Raw genomic sequence first — 20,292 nt, forward strand, 5'->3', positions numbered from 1 at the left:
TCAGCAGGGACACCTTTCTTGTTGGTCTGATTCGTGGTAAGTAGCTGTGTCCCAGTGTAAGCAGCACAAGAAGCCAACTTGTTCGATCCCTGTAGGGCTGGGGTCAGAGTTCATCAACCTAATGGCTCCTGGCTGGGGTAAAACTACAATTCCCACCATGTCCTGAGCTCTGTAAGCTGTCCGGGCATGCTGGGAGTTGTAGTTTTGCAACAGCTGGAGGCACCCTGTTCGGGAACCATGGTACTGCATATAGTTACTCCCAGTCTGCGATATCACGGCTGACTTCTGAAGAGAAGCCAGGGGACAGTTAACTGACGGGCGAACTTCCGCTTCCTTCCGTTTCTATGGTGATTCACACCTTCCTGGAACGCTTTACTGAACCGGAAGATGTTCATGCTTTTTTTCCTTCCCCCATAGTATCGTGTGAATTTAGTTCCTGGCGGAGACTTTCCCCCCCCCCCCCCCCTTGTGGCTTATACATACACCTACGGAGGCTACCGAGTAGGTGAGTGCAGGGGCTGTAGTCCGGGACTAGCAGTGTTCTGTGAATGGAAGAATTGGGGGAAGGGTCCTATGGGTTATGGAGCTGGAGCACAGCCGGAAGTCATGTAGCGCTGTCAGATCTGTCACCTAGTCGGCACTACAATATACTTATGTACCCAGAGATTTGTGCTGTATACAATGGTGTATATGCTAGGGCAGTGGTCTCCAAACTATCGACCCCCATATGTTGCACGACTACAACTATCAGCATTCTAGGAGTAGTAGTTTTGCAACATCTGGAGGCCCACAGTTTGGAAACCACTGTCTTATAGGATGCGCCCTGACTTTTAAGGACAGTAGTCTACATCTGTTGCCAAACTACAACTCCCAGCATGCCCGGACAGGCAACGCCTGTCCGGGCATGCTGGGAGTTGTAGTTTGGCAACATGTGGAGGTCCACAGTTCGGAGACCACTGTACTAGGGCAACCAAGAAAATGTGATTGTTATAGATGACTGCTCAGTTTATAGTTTGTTATATTTTTGCTATGTTTTTTTTTTTTGTTAGTTTTTTTTAAAAATTATTCAGCTTTCTTATTAAATTGTAAAGCACATGCAGAATCCAGCATATTGTTAAAGAGACTAAGAAATAAATCAGCTGACTGGATTCTCTAGTAGTAATAATGAATGAAATCGCTATGTGTATTGTGTAAATGGCATCTATGAGAGATGTACAGTGACCTGTGGTGGATCTATTAGACTACTAACCATTCACAACAAAGGGGAAGTAATGGGGAAGATAGGCTACAGGGGTCTGACGTGAAGGGATGCAGTGCAGCGTACATTTTGCATATCGTTTTTTTACCCTGAAGAAAATGTCCCAGAAAATGTCCTTTTTTTGCCCTCCATGATGCAGTTATTCTGTCCCTTTTTCCCAAAATATTGTGCAATAGTACATGTGTTTTTGTAGCATTTTTTTCAGTTGCCTTTGTCTCATTAAAAGTCATGGAAGTCTTTGATCATGTGATTTAAAGGAGTATTCCAGATGTTAGAATTTTTCATTTGTTCCTGGGGCCTCAATGAGAAAAAACTAAACAAAAAAAATAAAAAATAAACAGCTGTTATGTCTTCCAGTCCTCTGCTGAACGCTCCTGCTTCCTCTTCTAAGACGAAGGAAGGGAATGTTAACACATTGGAATTTGCATGAGTAATCTGGCTGAAACATTCAGCTTGGAAATTCTGCTACATGAAGTTAACATTGTGGTAAATGGAATTTCCGCTGTCCCATATACATGGCAGATTTTCCGCTGTGGAAATTCTGTATTATGGATTACACAAAAATTATGAACAGTATCAGTGTTATTCTGAATTTCATCCAGAGCAAGAAATTCTGCATAAATTCAGCACAAATTCGGTGCACATTCCTTGCGGAATCAGCAAAACTAAAAAAAATTTGCTGCCAGCTTGGCAGAAAGGAATCTGAGCGGAAGCACAGAAATTCCACCATGTGAACATAGCCTTAGACGGACAATTACTAAAAGCAGAGTACCACTACAGCTGAACTGGCTGAGCGAGTTGTCACTACCAGGAGTTGCAGCTGGAATGCAAGTTATGTGGTTTTTTTTTTCATTGTGGCCCCTGCAACATATAAAATAATTCTAAAATCCGTAATACCCCTTTAAGGTACGTTCACATGTACGGTATCTGCTGCATATTTACCGCAGCTGATTTTGCTATCTATTGACTTCAAAATATGCAGCAGATACTGTACGTGTGAACATACTCTAAAAGGGGTTCTCCGGTGCTTAGACATCTTATCCCCTATCCAAAGGATAGGGGATAAGATGCCTGATCGAGGGAGTCCCGCCGCTGGGGACCCCCAGGATCTTGCACGTGGCACCCCGTTTGTAATCAGTCCCCGGAGCGTGTTCGCTCCGGGACGGATTACCGGCGACTACAGGGCAGGCGGCGTGTGACGTCACGCCTGTGCCCCCATGCAATGTCACGCTCCCCCCCTCAATGCAAGCCTACGGGAGGGGGCGTGATAGCTGTCACGCTCCTTCCCGTAGGTTTGCATTGAGGGGCGGAGCGTGACATCACACGGGGGCGTGGGCGTGACGTCACACGCCGCCCGCCCTGTAGTCACCGGTAATCAGTCCCGGAGCGAACACGCTCCGGGGACTGATTACAAACGGGGTGCCGCGTGCAAGATCCCGGGGGTCCCCAGCGGCGGGACTCCCTCGATCAGGCATCTTATCCCCTATCCTTTGGATAGGGGATAAGATGTCTAAGCACTGGAGAACCCCTTTAAGGATTTATATTCAAGCACACAAAAGCCACAAAAAACATACACATATGCATTTTTAAGGGTCTTTTTTTTTTTTTTTTCTTTAAACCTATGGACGACTATGGGAGAAAAATACAGTGTTTTTGGAAAAACTGCCATTTATCCCAAAAAATGCCACTGAAGAGAGACAAAATGAAAGAAAGTATATTTCTTTTTATATTTCACTATTGACTTCAGCCAATATGCCAGCAGGGTGTGCAAAAAAATAAAAAAATAAACCTCATGCATCATCGGGGCATTTTTAAGAAAGAATGCCATGTGTGAAACCACCATAACCTTTATTTCAGATTTATGTAGCATAATAGAAACAGATTGCAGACATTATCCCATATCGCACGATGAGGACTTGTGCGCTTGAAGTGACTGAAATGATTCTTATGTGGTGATACATATATACTCCTCCCATAACAAGACAGATTACTGTTGTCCATAATGGTCACCTAGATTTCCAGGATTAAAATACATAAGAGATGCAGTTTTAGTACTTGGTATGTTTAGTGTAGTGTGTACATCATAAAATATAAGTGTATTGAAAGAGTGTAAATGTTAACTTATTGTCTGTCTTTCTCTTGTAGGTGGATTTCTAGGAGAGATCAGTAATGGCATCAGAAAGACTGGATGCTCCAGAGCTTCCTGACTTTACAATACTAAAGAGGCTGGCACGGGACCAGCTTATTTATCTTCTAGAGCAGGTAAGTGTCTGTGCAGATCCTATACCTTGAGTAGACCTAAGTCTGTCCATCATTCCTGCTTCACTTAGCCACCCCATAGCCAGGAATTTTTTTTATTTGACTATGCTACAGGGGCTGTAAAGTTAGTGTAGTTCATAATATAGTGTCTGTACCTGTGTGTGACCGTTTTCTCACAATTCTTCTGTGATTTTCACCCAAATATTTATTTTTAACAGCATACAAAATGACTGTTGTCTCAGATTTTTCCCAGGCTGCAATGCGGCCGAGACCTGACTCACTAGTCAGCTGATGACAGGGAGCATGTCTGCTTCAATGGGTGGAGTGATCGCTTGGTGGGAGAGAGATGAACTGCAACAGCTGTAGGCACCCTGATTGAAAACCACACTGATTTGAATGGATGCAGCTCATTTATGTTTCAATGGGTGGGGTGGCTGATGTGTGGGATGGAGGAAAATGGAATTGTGGGATTCGTAGTCAAAAAAAGGAAAGTCAAACAGGAAATACCAGTTCACAAAAAGCTAGCCACAGTATTATGGTAATCTCACAACATAGCCATTTAGACCCAAGACAAGCGCAGATCCTTCCTAAGCATGTCCATTACTGCCTGCCAGGTACATACTAAAATCACCTTATGGTGGATAACCCCTTTAATTAGGAACTGGGAAGTGAAGCACATAACTGCCTGCTTCTCCTCACTGGTTGACCGATCAAAACGTTTGACATGTCTCTGTGAAATGTCAAAAGTTTTTTAAGTTGCAGGGACACTTTAATCCAGGCAACGGTTGTATAGCTGTCCCTAGCCTACACCCAATGAGCAGAGTATAAAGTATTGTACTCACCTATAGCCTACCAATGAGCTGCATCTAAATTACAGGCAGTACATGTGTGTGTATGTCTATATATATATATATATATATATATATATATATATATATATATATACACATACAGTACAGACCAAAAGTTTGGACACACCTTCCCATTCAGAGTTTTCTTTATTTTCATGACTATGAAAATTGTAGCTTCACACTGAAGGCATCAAAACTATGAATTAACACTTGTGGAATTATATACATAACAAAAAAGTGTGAAAAAACTGAAAATATGTCATATTCTAGGTTCTTCAAAGTAGCCACCTTTTGCTTTGATTACTGCTTTGCACACTCATTCTCTTGATGAGATTCAAGAGGTAGTCACCTGAAATGGTCTTCCAACAGTCCTGAAGGAGTTCCCAGAGATGCTTAGCACTTATTGCCACTTTTGCCTTCACTCTGCGGTCCAGCTCACCCCAAACCATCTCGATTGGGTTCAGGTCCGGTGACTGTGGAGGCCAGGTCCTCTGGCGCAGCACCCCATCACTCTCCTTCTTAGTCATATAGCCCTTACATTGACTGATGGTCCAACTAAACGCAAACCGGATGGAATAGCATGCCGCTGCAAGATGCTGTGGTAGACATGCTGGTTCAGTATGCCTTCAATTTTGAACAAATCCCCAACAGTGTCACCAGCAAAACACCTCCATACCATCACACCTCCTCCTCCACACCAGCACACCTGTGAAGTGAAAACCATTTCAGGTGACTACCTCTTGAATCTCAACAAGAGAATGCCAAGAGTGTGCAAAGCAGTAATCAAAGCAAAAGGTGGCTATTTTGAAGAAGAATATGACATATTTTCAGTTGCTTCACACTATATAATTCCACATGTTTTAATTCATAGTTTTGATGCCTTCAGTGTGAATCTACAATTTTCATAGTCATGAAAATAAAGAAAACTCTGAATGAGAAGGTGTGTCCAAACTTTTGGTCTGTACTGTATACATAATCATCTGAGATGCATTTTAAGGTCAGACTTAGCAAAATTTGTTCATATACCAACTTTTATTAACCTACACATTTATGAGTGGATTTCTGCTGCTTGTGAATGAGGTTTAGAAGAACCTCATCCTCATGTATTTAGTGTATTTGCTTCTAGAGTTCATGTAAAAAATCTTAACTTTAAAGGTACATTCACACATACAGGATCAGCTGCATATATAATGCTGTGTTCAATTATTTAGTTACATTGATATTTGCAGCATATTCTGTACGTGTGCATGTGCCCTAAATAGGATGTTTGGTTGTATATTAGTAAAGCTTAGAGGGGTCCTTTTCCATCTTTATTATGGAAAAGATATTATTAGGCCCTAAGCAGTCCTTCACTTCCTCTTTGGTAGAGGTACCTGGAAATGACATTCTGGGTGCATAACATATTTTTAAATATGGCAGTTTTATTTATTTTTTATTTTTTTTGAAAAAATAAAATAAATAAAAAGTCCTTTTCACCTTTCCCGATCACTGGTAGCTCTTGGTCTGATGTCATCCAGACCCCACTCCTCACCCATTCTTCCTGCTTCTGAGATCTCTCAGCAAGAACTTCTTCTCAGCCATTCATGAACTGAGGTGAACATCTAAGAGCCTATGCACACTACAGAAATCCAGTAAGAAATTTTCTTGCTGACTTCCGACAGCAGATCTGCACCGCCTAGAATCAGGGTTAATTTCACTCAGAATTTGCAGTGGAAATTAACCCCTGCAATCCAAAGTCCCATTAACTTTCTGGCAGAATTCTTCATAAAGAATGTGAACAAGTTATAACTTCCATAGTGTGCATTTAGCAGCAAAATCCCATTGAGATCAATGGAGTTATACCTTAAAGGGGTATCCCAGGCAAAAACATCTTATCCCCTAGCGAAAGGATAGGGGATAAGATGTCTGATCGCAGGGGGGGGGGGTCCCGCCGCTGGGACCCCCCGCAATCTCCCTGCAGCAGCCCGCATTCTATGCGTAGCTGCTTCTGAAGTTTTGGAAACCTCCAGGCTTCCGAGATGGGGACGTGACGTCCGCCACGCCCCCTCCATTCATGTCTATGGGAGGGGGCGTTGCGGCCGTTACGCCCCCTCCCATAGAAATGAATGGAGGGGGCATGGTGTGACGTCACGTCCCCGTCTCGGAAGCCAGGTGGTTTCCGAAACTTCAGACGTAGCTACGCATAGAATGCGGGTGCTGCAGGGAGGTCACAGGGGGGTCCCAGCGGCGGGCCCCCCGAGATCAGACATCTTATCCCCTATCCTTTCGATAGGGGATAAGATGTTTTTGCCCGGAATACCCCTTTAAGTGGATTCTGCCCGGGGTTAATCCCCAGGGCAAAATCCGTAGTGTGCATAGGCCCTAAGCAGTCCTCGGTGAGTAATGTATAACAATGGACCCATGTAACTGTATAAATCTGTAATCCATGCTCACGTAGGATAGCACAAATGCTGGAAGGCGGGTCAAGACAAAATCTATATGTGTTACATGTCACCACAGAGTTTACTCTTTAAATTACAATGTATGAAATACAGCGCAAATCAGTAACATTGTGGTGTGGTATAGCTTAGATTTTACTCATCATAGTTTAATTCTGATGAATTTAATAGTAGATTTAGAGCAACGACCCTTTGACAGAGAAAAAAAACTGTATTGATGTCTGTGTTGCATGGCCTTTTTTCAATCAGGAACACGCAGGGCAAAAATATCATAATCCAGTGATGGCAAAAATTTAGGAGGGGTGGAGTTTTGCATTTGCCTCTTTTGTACAGTCCTTTTTATGCTTGTAAGTAATGTACTTACATGCAATAAATTTATCAAAAAGTCACATGTTTAGTGAATTTGTTGTATGGGGCTCACTTCATTATTCAATGTGATCTGTTAAAAATATATAAAGTAGCACATTTTTGAGCAGTGAAGTGATTGCAACAAATTTATGCAAAACACCATTCGTAAACCCTTGATACATTTCTCCCTCAGTTTTTTCTTATCTGATTTAACAGGGACAAGTTATATGGGTATGTACATGTGATCTAAGGAATACAGATAATTGCCTTAACTAACAATAAGGGCTGCAACTAACTATTATTTTAGAAACCGATTAGTTGGCTGATTATTAATCAATTATTTGGATAAAAAAAAAAAAAGCGAGATTAGGGTTAACAGGGGGGGAAAGAGAGAGAGTACCTGAATGGTTAACATCGAAGACAGCACCTAAAGGGTAAACATATGAGTCGGAGCCTCGCTGCTGGGAAGAAGGAGCAGTCCACAGACCGTCATGATGGCATCCTCCTCCCTGTACCAGGAAGATCTGTCACTGCAAGGGGGCTCCTGCGATGTCAGGACCGTAGCCACCTAGGACCAGGAGGCGGCACCAGCTCAGAACTGCACTTCAGGCCATGGTCTCACTTTTGGAGCTAGGCCGCAGGCCAGCAGCATCTTCGGGGAGGCACCAGAGAGCAAGGAGAGGCGGAGGGGAATATGTAGGGGCAGGGAAAGTAGTAAATATAGTTACGTTTTTCATATTTCTAGGACATACCTCGTAACTACAGATTACCGTATTTCGTAACAATACGTTTTTTTCCCTTCTACTGTATGTCTCCATTTATACATAATTTATGCCTCAGTTTTATCTAATATGTTTTATTTACAGCTTCCAGGAAAAAAAGACTTGTTTATTGAACCCGAGTTGATGAGCCCATTAGATCGGATTGCAAACGTCTCGATATTAAAGGTACTATAACATATGTATGGGATGGAGCATGGTGGAATATTAATAAACCAGATTATTGAAATATATATTTCTGTTATGTTTTAGCAACATGATGTGGACAAACTGTATAAATTGGAGAACAAACCCATTTATTCCAATTCTGATCAGTAAGTAATAGACAATTATGTTCTTTTTACATTCTATGACCAATGGGGTAATGTTTTAACTTGAGGAGTCCTATCAGACAGGAGAGAGCACTGAGGAGTGCTATCAGACAGGAGAGAGCATAGAGGAGTACTATCAAACAAGAGAGAGCACAGAGGAGTACTATCAGACAGGAGAGAGCACAGGGGAGTACTATCAGACAGGAGAGAGCACAGAGGAGTGCTATCAGACAAGAGAGAGAACAGAAGAGTACTATCAGACAGGAGAGAGCACATAGGACTACTATCAGACAGAAAAGCACACAAAGAAGTACTATCAAACAGGAGAGAGCACAGAGGAGTGCTATCGACAGGAGAAAGCACAGAAGAGTACTATGAGACAGGTGAGAGCACAGAGGAGTGCTATCAGACAGGAGAGAGCACAGAGGTGTCCTATCAGACAGGAGAGAGCACAGAGGAGTCCTATCAGACAGGAGAGAGCACAGAGGAGTCCTATCAGACAGGAGAGAGCACAGAGGAGTCCTATCAGACAGGAGAGAGCACAGAGAAGTCCTATCAGACAGGAGAGAGCACAGAGAAGTCTTATCAGACAGGAGAGAGCACAGAGGAGTACTATCAGACAGGAGAGAGCACAGAGGAGTCTTATCAGACAGGAGAGAGCACAGAGGAGTACTATCAGACAGGAGAGAGCACAGAGGAGTCCTATCAGACAGGAGAGAGCACAGAGGAGTGCTATCAGACAGGAGAGAGCACAGAGGAGTACTAGCCCACCCTCACTTACTTGGACTTTGTCCATGCCTTTGCTTCAGCTTGGACAAAGCCATGATTTTATAAGCCATGATTTCTATAAAAAGGAAATAACATTTTTTTATGAAGTATATTATAAAGGTTAATGTTTTGTCAAATGTACAACTTATAAAAAGTTTTTGTATTTGACAGTACCCATTTAAAGATAATTCACTTTTCATGAGTCCACCATGACAGCACCCAGGGATGCGGAAATTCGATCGCCCGACGCCCGGGACATGTAGTTCCGGGCGCCGAGCAGGTGAATTTTTCATAGATTTAGCCCTGTATTGGGCAAGCAGGGCCTTCTTTTTTTATTTTTTTTTATGCCGTGTCAGGAGCAGGAACAGATGCAGACTTGCATGGGATGCAAGTCTGCACCTCACACTGGTGCTCGGGGTGTATGGATTGGGCTCCTGACCCGAGCCCGCTCCATACCCGACTAATGCAGGCTGCTATTAACCCTTTAGATCACCGCTGTCAAAGTTGACAGTGGTGTCTAAAGGGACCTTTTAACCATCCCTGGTGGTCTAGCAGGGTAGATCGCCCCCCTCAACCAAATGAACACAGATCAATGGAGTTCAATAGAACTGCATTGATCTGTGTGATCCTAAAAAAGTGTATTTAAAAAAAAAAAGTTTAATTAAAGTTTAAAAACACCCATTAACCCCTTCCATATTAAAGGTTCATATCACCCTCCTTTTCCATATAAAAATATGTAAACATAATAAAAATAAAAATATTTGGTATTGGCACGTGCGTAATTTACCGAACTATTAAAAAATAACATTTTATATCCCGTATGGTAAATGGCGTTAATGTAAAAAAAAAAATATCACAGAATTGCGTTTTTTATGTTTATGTAACATCATATCCCAAGTAAAAAAGTGTTCAAAAAGTCCGATCATTACCAAAAGGATACCGATACAAACAGCATATTACGGCCCAAAAAATTAGCCCTTATACAGCCCAGTATACGAGAAAAAAATGTTTTAGGGGTCAGGGATTTTTTTTTTTATTAAAAAGTTAAAAAAAATTATAATTATTAAAACATGATGGAAACTAAACAAATTTGGTATTGATGTAATCAGGCCGACCTAAAGTACCAAAATAACATGTAAGTTTGACCACAAGGTGAATGGCAAAAAAAAAGAAAACCCCCAAATTTGCTTTTTTTTTCAATTTCAGCTCACCAATAATTTTTTTTGTTTCAGAGCATAAGTTATGGAAAAATGAAAGGTGTCATTACAAAGTATACTTCCCCGCAAAAAAACAAGCCTCATATGGGTCTGTAGATGAAAAAATAAGTGTGAGGCTGGGTTCACACTACGATTTGTAACTACGGTTCCCGTATACGGCTGGGAGGAGGGGGGGAGGGGCTTAATCGCGGTGCCCGCACTCAGCCGTATAGGGGAACCGTATTTAATGCATGTCTATGAGCCGACCGGATTGAACCGCAGCCTCTGGTCGGCTGCGTTTTCGGCCGTATGCGGTTTGCCGACCGCAGGCAAAAACGTGGTCGACCACATTTTTGCCTGCGGTCGAGAAACCGCATACGGCCAAAAAAGCAGCCGACCAGAGGCTGCGGTTCACTCCGGTCGGCTCATAGACATGCATTAAATACGGTTCCCCTATACGGCTGAGTGCGGGAACCGCGATTAAGCCCTGCCCCCCTCCTCCCAGCCGTATACGGGAACCGTAGTTACAAATTGAAGTGTGAACCCAGCCTTATGGTTATTATAGGACGAGGAGGAAAAAACGAAAGTGCAGAAACTAATAAAGACCTTATTTACATGCTATTTTAGTTGAAATTATTTTATCTATCAGGACAAGTGGATTTTCTTGAGAGACAAGTAGATTGTGTTCCGCTTTAGTCCCTTGGACAAGTAGTTTTTTTTATTTTTTATTTCCACACCCCTGCAGCACCTATATATTTATATCTCTTTGATAGTGCTATTATCTTGATATTAATAAAGCATCGAGGATCAGCATTTTTAACCTCTGTGGTTCCTGTTCCTAGCAGAGTCAATAGACATTTGGTGCTGTCATGATGGACTCATGAAAAGTGAATTATCAGTAATTTATAATTCACACTTTCATACAGTTTAATAACTAATTTTATGGTCATATCTGTCTCTAGGTTGTGCTTTCTGATCAGACCACGTGTCAAGCATGTAAAGTATATTGCCAGTAAGTATTTTAACTTCTTCCCCCAGCAGATAACTGATATAATTGCATTCACTTGGATGCTACTTCTTGCCTTCTCATCAGAAACCTTGACCTTCAATAGAGAGATTATTAAAGGTTTTTTTGGGCTTAAGTGATTGGTGGGCGCTGCAGCCGCCTTGAACATCACCTCACCAATAAGTGATTGGTGGCCTATCCCGAGGACAGGCCAATAAATTATTTCTGCCCAGAAAACATCTATAGAAAGCTTGCATGAGAAGAGTATATGGCAGTGTAATGTACAATGTTTGGTACATTTGTAACTTGTGACTGATGAATACAGCATTATATTCACACAAGGACCTTCAGACGGTGACATCACTTTATCATTTTTTTTCAGTACATATGCTCTGCATGTTCTGCTTATTAAGGCTGGGTTTGCATAATGATTTGAGCCTCCGAGACACCGAGCCTCCGAGCAAAATCTCAAAATCGTCTGCTGATGTATCTTTGCTTGGAGTGGCATGGGCCCCATTCATTCCAATGACCAGAACATAGTCAGCTAGTGACTATGTTTGGGTCATTTTCTGAGCATATCTGAGTTTTGGCTCCAACCAAAAATCGTGGTTTGCTGCATTTTTGTTGTGAGCCATAACTTGTATGTGCTGGGAAAATGACCCAAAACGTAGTCCCTAGATGACTATGTTTGGGTCATTGGATTGAATAGGGCCCGTGCTTATTAGAGCACAGATATGTCGGCAGCTGATATTGACATTCTGCCAACGTATCCGTGTGTGGAAGGTTCTAATTGTGATGTCAACCCGGACATTCGGTAGTAAACAAGAAGTTTTAAATGTTGCACAAAGACATTTACAAACATCTCTGTAAATCTTCAGTAACTATAACCTGATGGAGTAGCTCCAATTCACATGCTTCTAGCATACTCCAGCAGGCATTCTTTCCATGAGTCTTACCATTTGTGAGATATCTGCTTTAAGCCTCGTTCACACCAAGTACATCGGGAAAATTCATTTCAATGGCCGAGTGTAGTCAGCTGATGACTACTGTCAGGTCATTTATAAGAGTATACATGTTTTGGCTTGGACTGAGAAACGCAACTTGCAGCAATTTTCAGTCTGAGACAAAAATCGGATACATTGGGAAAGTGACCTGAATGCAGTCATTAGCTGACTCTGTTCGAACCATTCAAAGGAATGGGGCTCGTGCCTGTCTGCACATGGACTCGTCGGCATGTCATCTTGACATTTTCTGATATATCTGTGCCTCAGAGGCCCAAATTGTGGTGTGAACCTAGCCTTGGAAAGGCCATTAAAACTGCGCCTTGTATCACAAATAAAATGTATTTGTTTTTTTCTGTTCAGATCTTGTCAATGCAGATAAAAAAGGGGGTGTGAGCAGGAAGTACAAGATCATCTTTAGTCCTCAGAAGGTATTTGCTGTAACTGGTTACATTATTAAATTGAGACCAGTTGATAATTAGAACTTTAATGGGTAATGTATTCACCAATAATAATGCCATTATTTTCTTTAGTTTTACACATGTGATATGATTTTGGAGCAGGAAGGAGTTTATGGCGGTAAGTGTGACCTGCAGATCATTATTTACACAATTTTTCTTTTATAGTATTTTGGTGATAGTGGGGAAAGTCTGCGGTAATAAACTGATTTTATCAGAACTAGGGCACCTAAAAAGAAAAAATCAATACATTGTCTTGATCAGGGTCCCTGTCACTAGATTTATGCTGCCCTCTAGTGACTGATTCCCTTTAAATCCCTTTACTTGTGTAGACATGAATGTGGCTTGGACAGTATAGCTTTTGGCTACAATAATGAACATTCTTACATATTTACTAATGAGGAGACTAGACTGGAATATCCTGACCAAACCTTTCGTTTTCCTTTTTTTTCATAGACGTAACCAGTGATGAATGGTCTTTTTATCTTCTCCCATTGGATAATGATATCATCAGTATGGAGCTGCCAGAATTTTATCGGGACTACTTTCTTGTGAGTAATACAGGGCTGACACATGTTAAATAACCACAATGCAAATATTTATCAGAAATTGAGAAAATATATCTACATTCGACAGTAAACAAACAGAACAAATGTCCAGTCCAGATAAAGTACAGATGCTTGTGTCCTATTTTGTAAAATTATTAATAGTGAGGTACAAAAAGTCACCTGTTTTTATACGTATTTACTGCTGAGTGCTGCCTAGCACTGTCTGTGATGCGGAGGAGCTTCTTGGTTGAGCTGAGCCTACTTCAGGGACTCATACATATCAGACATTTATGGCATAACCTTGATATGTTGTTAAATGTTTAGATAAAAATCTTGATTATCCTTCAGCACTGCTGGTCTAGTTCTTCCTGCCAGCTTTGCTTACAGGGTTGCAGTTTACATGACCGTATACCCACATCACTCTTGCAGGCTACCACTGGCCTTAGCACATGGTACAAGGCGACTAAGACCATTCATAGGCTACTGAAATCAGTATACAATATATGGGCATGTAAACTGCAGCCACAAAGCCAGGGGAGAGGACTGAGCCACATTGCTGGACACCGCAGATAGTAAACACGCGAGTATGGTTTATTTTAGAAATTTTAGCACAATATCAAGTGTAAGGAAAATTTTTATTGTGTCTGAAAACTCCTGTAAGAAAGGCCCACAAAGACATCACTTTAGAAGCTAAATGTTTCCCAGTTACTAAACAAGAATGATACGGTAAAAGCACAGAGCACAATTCAAAAGAAAATATTATGGATTATTAGTCATAAAAAAATTCATTAAGTACATGTGGAGGTAGAGAACATCCAAGAAGATGCTCAATTATAACTTTTGATTCTCTGCTGGGCCTTTTTTTTTTTTTAACGTTTATTTATTTACTAGCTGAGTACCCGGCGTTGCCCGGTTTTTCCTTCCTAATCCTTGTTGGGGAGGAAGCTTTTGACTTCATATCCCATCCTCCTATGCCGTCCTCCTATGCCGTCCTCCTATGCCATCCTCCTATGCCGTCCTCCTATGCCGTCCTCCTATGCCGTCCTCCTATGCCGTCCTCCTATGCCGTCCTCCTATGCCGTCCTCCTATGCCGTCCTCCTATCCCGTCCTCCTATCCAGACCTCCTATCCCGTCCTCATATTCCGTCCTCATATCTCAACCTTATATCCTGTCCTCCTATCTCGTCCTCATTTCCCGTCCTCCTATCTCAACCTCATTTCCCGTCCTATCTCAACCTCATTTCCCGTCCTCCTATCTCGACCTCATTTCCCGTCCTCCTATCTCGACCTCATGTCCCGACCTCATGTGCCGACCTCATGTCCAACTGATTTGTGATGGAGATATTGTAAGCTGAAAATAGAAGGGGAAGTGGCCTGGCGTTGCCCGTTTTTTCTTCCTAATCCTTGTTGGGGAAGAAAATCAACAAAGGAGGAAGCTTTTGACTTCATATCCCGTCCTCATATATTGTTGTCATATCCCATCCTCATATCCCGTCCTCATATATTGTTGTCATATCCCAACCCCATATCCCGTCCTCATATTCCGTCCTCATATCCCATCCTCATATCTCAACCTCATATCCCGTCCTCATATCCTGTCATCATATCTCGACCTCAAATCCTGACCTCCTATCCCCTCCTCATATCCTGTCATCATATCTCGACCTCAAATCCTGACCTCCTATCCCGTCCTCATATCTCGACCTCATATCCCGTCCTCCTATCCCGTCCCCCTATCTCGACCTCATATCCTGTGAATAATAGTCTTTTGTCTCATTGCTGACTTACTGTGTAGTTTCGTTGATAGCACGCGAAATGCTATTTTCTTATACTTTTTTCAAGGAGGGAGATCAACGATGGGTTGGAACTGTGGCGAAGGCTCTACATTTACTGAATTCTATCTTTGGACCAATGTCAAAAGTGTATGGGATAGGAAGGTGTGCTAAGGTAATCACTTTATTATAATGTTATGCACCGATGTATGGGGGCTTGTGGAGAATTCTAGGGCACACAAAACATATCTATAAAGCTTTATTCACCTGGCAGATGACAAAAGGATGTCCTTTTAATATAGATTGGTACATGCTGGGCATTCCAAGTCCACAATGCATGGTGACATCCGACCTGGATCTTCATAGTTAACACCCTCTTCCCCTGTGCTGATCTTCCTTCCCTGCAAATACAGAGATTTCACTTCATATTGCCTATGGCCGCAGCTGCCCATGTGTAATTGTTGCTGAGATTTCACAGAGGAGAAGGATCAGCCCAGGGGAAGAGGGCATTTACTATGAAGATCCAAGATGGAAATCATGGTGCACTCGGGCTTAGATATGCCTCACATGCACCAATCAGTTTCATTTGCATAATAAGAAAAAAAGGAATACCTGAAGAAAAAAGCCACAGATTAGCAAACAGTAAGTACCATTGTCATCAGCTTCACCCGCACTACAAACCTATACAGATTAGTGCATGTGAGGCTGATAACAGATTCCTTTAAGTGGAAACTTATAGATACATATTTGTATCAGATAGGCGTCAGACAAAAAGTGCGGTGCAAAACAGTTTTAATGTTAAGAAGACTATACAGGTTTTTATGTTAGTCACCAAACAACAACAGGTTTACATTAAAGAAATCAACTGAGAGGTCAGTCTAATCTGTTAAGGAACCTATGTGGGCCCTATTTTAGACAGGACCCCCACTAATTCCACTTTCCTCCCAATGTATTTCTGTCATTGGGTGGTAATGACGTCTCAGGGGAGATATAGAAGTAAAAGGGGCATAATGGAAAATCAAGGCTTTAATTATTGTTTGTTCACCTGGAGAAAGGGGATATTTCCTCTAATGGTAAACTCTTTCTTAAAGTAACAGTCCATTCACTTACCTGTGTTTTATATATTCATTACAGATGGTGTATGAAATGTGGAAAGAGCTCCTTGAAGATGAAGAAGGTGTTCAAAAGGAGAGAAAACCAGATCTGGGACTTGTCTTCATGATTGACCGAGGTTTGGATTGTTTTTTTAATATATTTTCATAGATATAGGCTGTGCAGAGTTCGAAGTGTGATCAGTCAGTGCTAGAGGTTTGTCTTATTAATGACACACTCCAAGAAAAACTGATACCCTGTATTCTGCATGAATTTATAGCCAATTCACTTCAATGGAAATTCTGCTCTGTGAATGGGACAGCGAAGTCCCATTGTATTGGCTATAAATTCATGCAGAATTTGGTGTGACATAGCCTAACACTGGGCTAATGTACAGAATCACTTGCCTACTATACTGACTGCTGCATGTTTTACTGTGCATTTTTTCTTTTTACTTTTTCTTGATTGTTTTTTCTTGATCAGAACACCCTGTGACATCACTTTAGATGCCCTTAAGTATGATTGTGTTCTAGAATTGTCCTTTCATGGGGAATACAAGTATTTACTAAAACACACAGTTCAGGAAAGCTGATAAGTTACCTTAAATTGCTATTATCATCTCTGTATGAGGTACAGAGCTGTACCCAAAAACATTTAAGGCATGAGATGAAATAGAAGGTACCTTTACTTACTGTGGCTGCAGTTTTTAAACTTCTATTGCAGCTGTTTTCTAATCCAGCTGAATAGGTGGAGGGTCTGGCAATGTTTCAGCGACATGCCCTCTCCCCGCCCCTCTCCCAGCATGGAGCCCTAGGCGTCAAGTAGCTATGAGACTGAGACTCAACTTGCCTCTCCGACTGTTCAACTGGATTAGAAAACAGCTGCGATATAAGTTTACAAAGTGACGCCACAGTAGGTAAAGTTACTGTATGTTTACTTATGCCTGAAAGGAAAACTGTCAGCCTGTTCCCCCACACTAAACCCAATATGCTGGGTTATAATGTGGGTGAACAGGAGTCCAATGAGGGGTCACTTACTTAAATATGTCCAGTAGGTCCTGAGATATGTCCCCCAGAAGATCCTCTGCTAAATTCAGTGAATTAAGTGCAGGGGCGGGGATTCGATGGCTCAGTTTACATATTCATTGTCTGTGACGCCACGTCCTAGTAAAGTGGAGTCACAAACAATGAATATGTTGCAGGATTCACTGAATTTAGAAGAGGATCTTCTGGGGGACATATCTCAGGACCACAAGCTGACAGTTTTCCTTTAACTTCTAAGGTGTGCAGCTCTGTACCTTGTACAATTGTGGCAGTCACACATTAAGTTGGCATTTTTGAACTCTACAGCTTCAAGTAATATTCAGATAATGCCAACATGTTGTTATCTTGGTCTTGCAGATGTGGACTACATTACCACCCTGTGCTCTCAGGTTGTATATGAAGGACTTGTTGATGATATCTTCCGAATTAAATGCGGTGAGCTTAATTTTCTGACATTAAGACTAAAAAACTAATTTTATCTACTGTGTTATCTACTGTATACTGACGTTATAAACAGCAGTCATGTTACCATAGTCACGAACATGTACAGCACTAGAGATATTGGAAAATGCTGTCAGATGATTGGGATATAGATTTAAGTTTTGTGGCCCAGCAGGGGGCCAATTGAGCATTTTTGATAAAGATATAATAGTAAGTGTATACCAACACAAACAAACCAACTGTAAAATACTCAATTTATTGAACATATATCAAAAATAGACATACATTTAAAATAGGAAGAAAACATAAAAATAAAGGCACTGAGAAATGACAAGTACAGATAAGTGGAGATAGTACATGTAGCACATATACATGGAATATAGGGCAAGGTAATCTACATAAGTTTAGCAGCTCCTTCACAGATATGAATCCACAATATGGTGGTACAGCAGTGTTACCAATTGTAGCATATAGCATTGGATATTAGCTTGCAAAAAGGGGGAGCAGTAGAAGAGAAGCATCTGGATATACCAAAGGGAAAAAGCCAGCCCACGAGCAAAAGAACATCCTGCCATGCATATTGCCACCTACCAACTCCAATCCCAACGTACGTTTTGCGTTGTGCTTCGTCAGTTGGGATTGGAGTTGGTAGGTGGCAATATGCATGGCAGGATGTTCTTTTGCTCTTAGGCTGTCTTTTTTCTTTTGGTATATCCAGCCGCTTCTCTTCTACTGCTCCCCCTTTTTGCAAGCTAATATCCAATGCTATATGCTACAATTGGTAACACTGCTGTACCACGTTATTGTGGATTCATATCTGTGAAGGAGCTGCTAACCTTATGTAGATTACCTTGCCCTATATTCCATGTATATGTGCTACATGTACCATCTCCACTTATCTGTACTTGTCATTTTCAGTTCCTTTATTTTAATGTTTTCTTCCTATTTTAAATGTATGTCTATTTTTGACATATGTTCAATAAATTGAGTACAGTGACCCCCCGACCTATGATGGCCCCGATATACGATCATTTCAACATACGATGGCCTCTCAGAGGCCATCGCATGTTGAAGGCAGCATCAACATACAATGCTTTTGTATGTTGGGGCCATCGCATAAACGGCTATCCGGCAGCGCAGACTGCTTCAGCTGCCACCGGATAGCCATTTACGGTGCCCCGTGTGGTCCGCTAACGATCACTTTCCTGTCCTCGAGGCTCCGGTGCGTCCTCTTCAGGATACCCTGCATTGTCGGCGCGCTCCTTCATCTTCATCATGTCGCTGCACACGCCGTCCCGTCATCCAATAGGAGCAGCGTGCATAGTGACGTGATGGCTGCGACGGAGAGCGAGGATGCTGGGGAAGCAGAGACCTTGCCGAAGCATTGGGACACTCCGGGGACAGCGATGGAAGGCGACATCCAGGGCAGCGGTGACGGTCCAGAGCGGCGGGGACATGTGAGTATAACCTCCAATGCCAGTGGTCTTCAACCTGCGGTCCCCCAGATGTTGCAAAACTACAACTCCCAGCATGCCCGGACAGCCGTTGGCTGTCCGGGCATGCTGGGTGTTGTAGTTTTGCAACATCTGGAGGTCCGCAGGTTGTAGACCACTGTCCTATACTTTACATTGCACGGATCCCTCAACATACGATGGTTTCAACAAACGATGGTCCATTTGGAACGGATTACCATCGTATGTTGCGGGACCACTGTATTTTGCATAGTTGGTTTGTTTGTGTCGGTGTACATTTCAAAGGTGAACCAACTGTGGCATCATTCTGATAGCCTATATATTGTTGGAGGTATATATATACTTGTAAGTGTCATCATTTACAAATATGTAAACAGCAACATTATTCCCATACAAAACAGTAATGACAAATATATACCGTATGTTTTATTCCTTCTATAAATACTTGAAAATATTTTTACATTTTAGTATGCTCTGAGAAAAAGAAAGGGGGAATTTATCTTCGGTTTTCTAGCTTTTTTTGTGTTAAAATGTTGCAAAATTACTGTGCAAATTATTTAGACTTTTTTAACAAAGCAACTTTAATATAGTGTGGCATGGTTAGCTTTTTGCACTGGTTGTTGATTTGTCAATTGCGACTTTTTAAAAATGCTGCAAAATCTTTGCGCAAACATTAAAATATCTGCGCAATCTCACCCCAGCCCGGACCACACTTAGAAACTTGTCTACATCTAAGTAACTTTGCTATTTTTGAAGAATGTGCACCTCTTACATCAACTTGGGGAAAGCACACATGAGTTACTCCCCAAATGGAAGTAAAATAACTTAGAAACGGACAATAAACAGACAAGATAAATTTCCCCAATATGTCAAACCAAAGATGTATCTCTAGCCTTCTGTGCATGTTATGTTATTCAATGTTTTAGGCAGTGTGGAGTTTGGGCCTGATGTGACCTCATCTGAAAAAAGTGTGAAAATTCTTCTAAATTCTCAGGATAAGGTAACACATTATCTAGTGACGTTTCTTTTTATGTTAAAACAATGCAGCCAAAAGTCTATTGATAATCTTTATATATGAATATCCTTATAAGAAATGTATTATAGCACTGTAATAGCAAATTGTCAGCAGTTCTAACCCTTCTCACCAGGATCACACCCTTCAGTAACCCTCCACAGGAAGTTCTTTTCTTTTTGAATTTCTTTTCTCTCTGACCACAGTGCTCTCTGCTGACATCTCTGTCCATTTTAGGA

At 41.7% G+C, this 20,292-nt stretch overlaps 1 protein-coding gene across 1 annotated transcript in view; it reads left to right on the forward strand.

The window, feature by feature from the left end:
• Positions 1-441: 441 nt before the first annotated feature.
• VPS33B (VPS33B late endosome and lysosome associated) overlaps positions 442-20,292 on the forward strand; it is a 49,511-nt gene continuing 29,660 nt past the window's right edge. The window contains exons 1-12 of the mRNA XM_056572025.1: positions 442-505; positions 3,404-3,520; positions 8,021-8,101; positions 8,186-8,247; positions 11,171-11,220; positions 12,579-12,646; positions 12,749-12,794; positions 13,130-13,224; positions 15,064-15,168; positions 16,128-16,224; positions 17,486-17,563; positions 19,968-20,041. Coding sequence (XP_056428000.1) covers positions 3,428-3,520; positions 8,021-8,101; positions 8,186-8,247; positions 11,171-11,220; positions 12,579-12,646; positions 12,749-12,794; positions 13,130-13,224; positions 15,064-15,168; positions 16,128-16,224; positions 17,486-17,563; positions 19,968-20,041 — 849 coding nt within the window. The 5' untranslated portion in view covers positions 442-505; positions 3,404-3,427. The remainder of the gene's footprint in view (positions 506-3,403; positions 3,521-8,020; positions 8,102-8,185; positions 8,248-11,170; positions 11,221-12,578; positions 12,647-12,748; positions 12,795-13,129; positions 13,225-15,063; positions 15,169-16,127; positions 16,225-17,485; positions 17,564-19,967; positions 20,042-20,292) is intronic.

Source organism: Hyla sarda, chromosome 4, assembly GCF_029499605.1.
Source record: "Hyla sarda isolate aHylSar1 chromosome 4, aHylSar1.hap1, whole genome shotgun sequence".
In the NCBI taxonomy this organism is placed as follows: Eukaryota; Metazoa; Chordata; class Amphibia; order Anura; family Hylidae; genus Hyla; species Hyla sarda.